Genomic DNA, 8,777 nt, shown 5'->3' with positions numbered 1-8,777 from the left:
TCTGTAGTTTTTTCCTCGTCTAAATAAAGGAAAGAGAGGCATCATTCTGACCAATATTTATCACAATAATTTTTATACTGATATCATGCAGAGACAAATGACAATTCTAGAGATGTTAATTATTCTCTCTCTCTCTCTCTCTCTCTCTCTCAGGTGGTGGGCGCCAAGGAGCGGGAATCATCAGCCTACAGGGACGGCAAACCACCGAAGGATCTTAAAAGGTAACTAGGAGGCACTCAGAGGGCGCATACCTCCCTTGGTACCATTAAAGAGGATCTGGATATGAATCTGTAAATATATTGTGTGGAATATATACGATTCGGATTCGCCCCCAAATTAAAGCAACTGTTCCCTGACCCATGGCCCACTCATCCACAAAATGTTATGGAAATTCACTGAGAACTTTTGGAGATATCGTGTGGACAAACAGACAGACAGACAAACATGGGTGAAAACACTACCCCCTCCAAATTCATGTCGGGGGTAATTTTAACTCGTACAAGACCAGCATGTTATTCCATCAACTTTCCCTGTCATCGTATTTTTCGATAATGGTTTCTCATAACCCAGGACCTCATTGATTAAGCTGGGTGGTAACCATATCACCCTCTGACACCTGGTCGTCTAGTGAGTCAAGGCGCTCTAATCTATGCTTTTGTGTGTGTACGTGTGTTTATGTGTGTATGCTTTTCTGTGTGTACGTGCGTTTGTGTGCGTATGCTTTTCTGTATGTATATGTTATACTGTATGTATATATGTGTGTGTGTTTGTGTGTACGCTTTTCTGTATGTGTGTGTTTTATGCTTTTCTGTATGTATGTATGTGCTTGTGTATGCTTTTCTGTATGTGTGTGTGTGTGTACATTTTCTGTATGTTTGAGTATGTACGTTTTTATGTCTGAATGTTGAGTTGTTTGGAGTAGGAGTGGAGAGATAGGAGTGGAGAGATTGGAGGAGGAGTGGAGAGATTGGAGGAGGAGTGGAGAGATTGGAGGAGGAGTGGAGAGATTGGAGGAGTGGAGAGATTGGAGGAGGAGTGGAGAGATTGGAGGAGGAGTGGAGAGATTGGAGGAGGAGTGGAGAGATTGAAGGAGGAGTGGAGAGACTGGAGGAATAGTGGAGAGACTGGAGGAATAGTGGAGAGATTGGAGGAGGAGTGGAGAGATTGGAGTAGTAGTGAAGAGATAGTGAGGATAATACCATAAGATGCTTTGGAAATACCTCAACACCTTTTCCTAAGCTATTCATCCTACACAAGACACCCCACTATCCACACAGTCACTTACGCAAATTAACTCGATACAAAAAAAAAAAAAAAAAAAAGATATATACAGATGGATATGAAGGTGAAATAGGGAAAATAAGTCGCAATGGATCAGGTGCTACGTAACATATTGACCTGGGTATTGGTTTGGGGGCTTAAGGTTGCGCTATGTTGACTGGGCTTATCGTAAATACTGATAAATGGGTTAGTGCTTGATATTGTGTGTCTCGAAGTTTATAGCCTCTCTCTCTCTCTCTCTCTCTCTCTCTCTCTCTCTCTCTCTCTCTCTCTCTCTCTCTCTCACACACACACACACACACACACACACACACATAAACGTCATCTAAAATTACAAGATTTAATATTTCTCTCTCTCTCTCACACACACACACACACACACACACACACACACACACACACACACACACACATAAACGTCATCTAAATTTACAATATAATTTTAATATTTCTTTCTCTCCCTCTCTCTCTCTCTCTCTCTCTCTCTCTCTCTCTCTCTCTCTCTCTCTCTCCTTTTCAACAAATATAAAAAAAATCTTTAAAACTAAAGACTTTTTTTGCCAGATTATTAAAAAAAAATTAGTAGGAGAATTATGTGTGTTTTTGTTGCTTTTTGCTTTGATGGGAGTTTCAATTTAGACGTCCAATCCCTCAGTTTACCTCTTACACTATGAGAGGTGGTGGCCGGTGGTGACTATCATCCACTCACTCAGTGTAGCGCTGCCTGCTTGTTCCTTCCCCATTCTATCTCAGTGTCTGCCCTTCTCTCTTCCTACTCTTGCCTGTCACTTTTATTTCTCTTCGTTATATAAGGTGGCTCTACACTGAGTGACACGCCTAATGGTTTCCTGTAACCCAGGAAATCATTTACAACGCTGGGTGGTAACCATTAAGGCAAATTGCGGGGTGAAGTGGGGCCTGCTATGGTGCCCTTGTTAACTGTGTGGAGATACAAATGCGGTGTCCCTCCAGGAACCAAACCTCCACACAATTCCTCGAGCGCTGCTGTGGTGAGGCGCTGTAAGCCGTAAGGGAACATCGACTCACTGCACACGATGACCCAACAGGGGCGTATGTTTGCCTGTGGTTAATGGGTCTGCTGGGCCAGATAGACTGGGAGTTGATCAACACCAACAACAGTGAGGTCTCGTAAATTGCATAAAATGACTCAAGGAAAATTTAACCCAACACTCCAGATCTCATCCCTCTGGTCGCGCCTCTGCAGGTCTCTGCTGGGACGGATCATTTTCAAGCTGAGTCTCTTCAGATCATACAATGACTGGGTGCCGGCGGTGTGTGGCCCGGCCCTCTACTACTACCAGCAAGACTTCTCCTGGCGCCTGACGGAGTGGCTGGAGCTGCTGAGGGCGCAGGGCTTCGGCAGGGTGTTCCTCTACCGCACCAACGTCCACCCCAACATTGACAAGATCCTGAGGCACTACGAAGAGGAGGGGTTCGTCCAAGTCACCGACTATCAGTACCCGCCGCCCTACGTCAACGAACCCACGCTGCGGAAGTACGTTAATTGGTAGCGTTGTCTTTATCAGCAAACATCGTTGTCATCGTCTTCATCATTATTATCACTGTCGTCGTCTTCGTCATCATCATCTTCCTTGTCGTCACCACCACCATCATCTTCATCATCTTCGTTATCATCATCACCTCCGTCATCATCACCACCACCACCACCACCACCACCACCACCATCATCATCATCATCATCATCTTCGTTATCATCTTTGTCATCATCATCGACATCATCTCTGTCGTCATCATCAGTATCACTACAACCATCATCATCATCATCATCATCTTTATCATCACCACCACCACCACCACCATCATCATCATCATCATCTTTATTCTCATCCTTGTCATCACCACCACCATCATCATCATCACCATCATCGCCTTCTAACCATCTAACTCTCGTCTCAGGTTCTGGCGTGAGGCGGAGGACGTGAAGATGTTTGCGCAAGAGAACGTGTACTTCACCGATTGCGTCTTGCGTCACATGCATGAGTATCGGTTCATTGCGCACTTCGACCCCGATGAGCTACCGATACTACCCCGACACGGCGACTTCCCGAGATTCCTGGAGTATTTTCTGAAGCGGTATGTACTGTTATTACGACACCATGACTGTTACTACTACTACTATTACTACCACTACTACCACTACCCATTCTCCCACCAACAGAACCCGCAAAAAAAAGAAGGTAGTGGGCTTTGTCCTGGGCTTCAATTACTTCTACGATGACCTAGAGCCCCAGGGCGTGTCTGCCAACCTGCCGGAGTTCCTGTGGGCGCTGCGACACACACGAAGGCTCAAGAAGGAACTCAAGATCATCCCAGGCAGGTTCAAGCCCCTCTTCGACATGGACAAAGTGCGGGGCGTCTTTTCGCACGGCCCCCTGTGGTGTACGCATGGTAAGTTCAAGTCACCATCCACTCGTTTAATGTAATGCTTTTTTTATATGGATACAGGGAGAGGCGTCTTTTTGCACGGCCCCCTGTGGTGTATGCATAGTCAGTTCAAGTCATCATCCACTCATTTAATGTAGTTTATTTTGACATGGACAGTGATAGGTGTCTTCTCCAATGGTCCCCTGTGGTGAACGCATGGTAGGTTCGTCACCATCCACTCATTTAATGTAGTGCTTTTTGACATGGATCAAGTGAGAGGCATCTTTTCCTATAGCCCCCTGTGGTGCAGGCATGGTAGGTTCAAGTCACCATCCACTCATTTAATGTAGTGCTTTTTCATATGGATAGAGGGAGAGGCGTCTTTTTGCATGGCCCCCTGTGGTGTACGCATGGTAAGTTCAAGTCACCATCCACTCGTTTAATGTGCATTTTGACCAGGATAAAGTGAGAGGCATCTTCTCCCATGGCCCCCTGTGGTGTCCGCATGGTAGGTTCAAGGCACCATCCACTCACTCAAAGTAGTGCTCACTGATATGGAAACAGTAAGTGGCCCCTGTGGGATAAACATGGTAGATTCGTCACCATCCACTCATTTAATGTAGTGCTTTTTGACATGGATCAAGTGAGAGGCATCTTTTCCTATAGCCCCCTGTGGTGCAGGCATGGTAGGTTCAAGTCACCATCCACTCATTTAATGTAGTGCTTTTTCATATGGATAGAGGGAGAGGCGTCTTTTTGCATGGCCCCCTGTGGTGTACGCATGGTAAGTTCAAGTCACCATCCACTCGTTTAATGTGCATTTTGACCAGGATAAAGTGAGAGGCATCTTCTCCCATGGCCCCCTGTGGTGTCCGCATGGTAGGTTCAAGGCACCATCCACTCACTCAAAGTAGTGCTCACTGATATGGAAACAGTAAGTGGCCCCTGTGGGATAAACATGGTAGATTCGTCACCATCCACTCATTTAATGTAGTGCTTTTTGACATGGATAAAGTGATAAGTGTCTTCTCCCATGGTCCCCGGTGGTGTACAAGCAGTGGGTTCGTCACCATCCACTCAATCAATGTAGTGCTACTACTGGGCGACTATACTGAGTGCCAGGCCAAATGATTTCTGTAAGCCAAATAACCATATACTGCCCTGAGTGGTAACCATATAATCAAATGATGCCTGGCTGTCCAGTGGGTCAAGAATTAATATCCAAGGGAGGCTGGGGATTAATGCGAGACTGGGCTGACTGAAGCTCCCTAACACCTCTTCCTTATCGATTTATTCTGTGATATTACTAGTTAATATCTTTTTGTACGTTATTTATGCAGAGTAGGTCGATACTGGAAGGCTTTATATAGCACAATAGGACAGTGAGGAGTACTGAACAAAATAAATCGCTTAGGATAAGGTGTAAGGGAGTTTCCTTAACCGGCGAGTGTACGGGTCACAGTGCACTGATATCAATTGTACAAAATTAACTCTCCAGGGATATTGATAATTTTTTGAACAGCTGTACATAACTAACTCTCCATGTGTACAGATACAAAATCTATCCACCTATCTATCTGTCCAACCATCTTTTCATCCATCCATCCTCCATTCATCTATCTACCTATCTATCTGTCTATCTGTCCATCTATCCATCATTCCATCTCTCTCTCTCTCTCTGTCCATATCTCTTTCAATTTGTGTATCCATGCACCCACCCAACCATCCACCCATCTCTACCAATCCATCCATCCATCCACCCACCCATCTACTCATCCATCCATCCATTCATCCATCCATCCATCCATGTACCTATCCATCTATCCAACCATCCACCCATCTCTCTCAGTCCATCCACCTATCTCTCTAATCACCTTCCTCCTCCAGGTTATTGCACCTTCAAGTCTATGCAAGCTATATCTCCAAAGCAAGCATACCTGGGCCACTACAAATTGGAGTGTGGCCAGGAGTGTAAGCAATGGATGGCCACGAAGGAAGACACTTGGATCCACAAATTCAAGGACCCGGTGGCCCAGAGAGTCGAGGAGGTGTTGACGAGGAATGGGTTGCTGTGACGATGATGGGAGGGCTGGTACTTTTCCTCGATTTATATCATTCTCTCTTTTTCTCTCAGTCTGTATTATTATTATTTTTTTTCTCTCTCTCTAGCATCAATCCACAAATTCAAGGACACGGTGGCCCAGAGAGTCGAGGAGGTGTTGACGAGGAATGGGTTGCTGTGACGATGATGGGAGGGCTGGTACTTTTCCTCGATTTATATCATTCTCTCTTTTTCTCTCAGTCTGTATTATTTTCTCTCTCTCCCTCTCTCTCTCTAGCATTAATCCACAAATTCAAGGACACGGTGGCCCAGAAAGTCGAGGAGGTGTTGACGAGGAATGGGTTGCTGTGACGATGATGGGAGGGCTGGTACTTTTCCTCGATTTATATCATTCTCTCTTTTTCTCTCAGTCTGTATTATTCTCTCTCTCTCTCTCTCTCTCTCTCTCTCTAGCATCAATTGACCACTTACATAGGGGTTCAAAGATACAAGTTGCATGGACCAAGTGTTGAACGAAATACAATGAAACTAAATGAACACTAAAAAAAAAAACTACCTTTATAACTGAAAATAGATATAAATAAATGAAAATAACTGATAATAAATAAAATAACTGATGATAAATTACGTATAAGGGGCGATAATGCTGAAATACCACACCATCTAGGAAATCCAAAATGTACACCTGGTATTAATTTGACTGAACACTTGCTGGTATTATAGTTTGTTCTCTCGTTGGCTCGGGAAGCTTCCTAACACCTCTTCCTTACCGATTTATTTTGGGATATGGCTGGCTAATGTAGATATGTACGTTTTTTACGCCCAGTGTAACGATATTAGAACGATTCGAGAAACAGAAGAGGACTGCAGGGTGTAATAAGCAGAATAAATCGCCTGGGAAGAGGTGTTAGGGAGCTTTCTTAATGGAGAGGAATGAGGGCCAAAGTGTAGAAGTTCAGAGAAGCACAGTGGAGGATACCTGGCTAAACATGAAGAATAAGGAGCAACAAGAACGGAAATAAGGGAAAAATGAGGGCGAAATACAGGTGGAAACTGCAGGTGAAGAAACTTAACAAGAAGACAAAATAAACAAATGAATAAATAAATAAATAAATAAAGTGAGCATGTGTATTGCAATTCTGGAAAAAAAAAAATTCTTATATATCCTTGACTGAACACGTACGGGAATAACTTAAGGTCGATAAAAAATAGTGGAGCGCAATCCCCACACCTGAGCACTTACACCTGTGCTAATAACGACTCAGGTAATACGTGTGTTACTTTAAGGAGATTTTTGTGTGTGTGTACTGTAAATATTGTAAATAGTTTAGGTTAAGAATAAAGTGTAAAATAAACTGTAGACTACTCCATCTAGTCTCAGTGCATCCAACCAACCCCACATTGTTATTTGTCCTTGCAGTGTCTCAAGAGGGTATTGTTAACGTGTACACGAGTATATCTTTCTTCACGATTATGATGGAGAATGAGAGACTGACTAGAAGAGTGTATCTGAGTGAGGTGGAAGGGATGAGAGGGTGGGGGAGAGCGAGGATGAAATGGGGTATTGGGGGTGGAGATTATATGAGAGGTTGTGAAGGTGAACAGGTATGTGTATAAGTGAGGTGGAGAGGATGAGGGGGAAGGGGAGACCGAGGATGAGACAGGGACGTACTGGAGAGATGTGTGAGAGAGAGGGTACGAAAGTTGGTGGAAGGGCAGCCATATGGTAGAGGACTGGGAGACATGGAGGCGAATTGTTTGTGGCCACTCCTTGGCTTATGGAATCTGGGCTTCCGGTAAAAATATATATACAGATAGATAGATAAATAGGTAGATAGATAGCTAGAGAGATGGGCAGATAGAAAGACACACAGATAGATAGATAGACATTGATAGAAAGATCCCAGTAGGTGGACAGATATAGACAGTCATGGAGACAGACATACACACAGATGCACACACACACACACACACACACACACACACACACACACACACACACACACACACACACACGCAATGACACCCAGATTCACCCACCCATCCAACCAACCACACACACCTCCACACACACACGCAATGAAACCCAGATTCACCCACCCATCCAACCCCCCCCCCACACACACACTCTCCACCCCACACACACACTCTCCCCATCCCCTCACACTCTCCCCCACCCACACACACCCTACTTTTGCCACGTACCTAAGGACGGAAAGAGGGGAGGGTTGGGGGGGGGTACTGAAAGGTGAGGCATTATATCTTGTTGGGAAGCACGGGGGGAACTATTCATTTCTCACACTTTCACACGAGACTTCTAAGACATGGCGTGGCGAGACTGGGCACGAGAAAGCTTACTAATACAGGCGAGATGACGAGAAATATATGAAGCTGAGAAACGACTTGGCACGAGGGAGTTGGCTAAAATAGGCGAGATGACGTACAATATATGAAGCTGAGTAATGACTGGGCACGAAGGAGTTTGTTAATATAGGCGAGATGACGTGCAGTATATGCAGAAGAGAATTGATCAATAAACAAGAGAGTGAATACATTTGGTACTCACATTTGTAAACGACCAGCTCTGGCACACTCAGTAACCTGCAAGGACAATAACCACATCTTTACCACACTGCATTCTCTGAACAGGACATGGTATACAATATCAATAAATCATACACAAAATCTATCTACCTATTGTCAGACGCCTTAATCACGTTATGGGGTGGCCACAAACAAATCGCCTCCATGTCGCCCTGTCCCCCGCCATTTCACTGCCCTGTTCCCAGCTCAAACCCCCCTCTCTCATATACCTCTCCACTCCATCCCTCCATCTCATCCTCGGCCTCCCCCTCCCTCTGTACACCTCCATATTACATTAAGCATTGTAATATCGCCATTCTCTGCATAGATAACTAGCAAAAGGATATTAGTCCTATCCAAAAATAAATCGTTAAGGAAGAGGTGTTAGGGAGCTTCCTTAACAGACAGGAATATGGGTTTGTGTAATGACGAAAAAACATTGTGA

The 8,777-nt window shown here is 44.6% G+C and overlaps 1 protein-coding gene across 1 annotated transcript in view; it reads left to right on the top strand.

The window, feature by feature from the left end:
• LOC145394878 (uncharacterized) overlaps positions 1–5,762 on the top strand; it is a 14,607-nt gene extending 8,845 nt beyond the window's left edge. The window contains exons 6-10 of the mRNA XM_080268645.1: positions 154–221; positions 2,540–2,797; positions 3,220–3,393; positions 3,482–3,711; positions 5,575–5,762. Coding sequence (XP_080124771.1) covers positions 154–221; positions 2,540–2,797; positions 3,220–3,393; positions 3,482–3,711; positions 5,575–5,762 — 918 coding nt within the window. The remainder of the gene's footprint in view (positions 1–153; positions 222–2,539; positions 2,798–3,219; positions 3,394–3,481; positions 3,712–5,574) is intronic.
• The last annotated feature ends 3,015 nt before the right edge of the window (positions 5,763–8,777 follow it).

This window comes from Coenobita brevimanus, chromosome 4, assembly GCF_032717465.1.
Source record: "Coenobita brevimanus isolate Jiangsu-jjx chromosome 4, ASM3271746v2, whole genome shotgun sequence".
In the NCBI taxonomy this organism is placed as follows: domain Eukaryota; kingdom Metazoa; phylum Arthropoda; class Malacostraca; order Decapoda; family Coenobitidae; genus Coenobita; species Coenobita brevimanus.
This window is presented reverse-complemented; position numbering and strand designations above follow the sequence as displayed.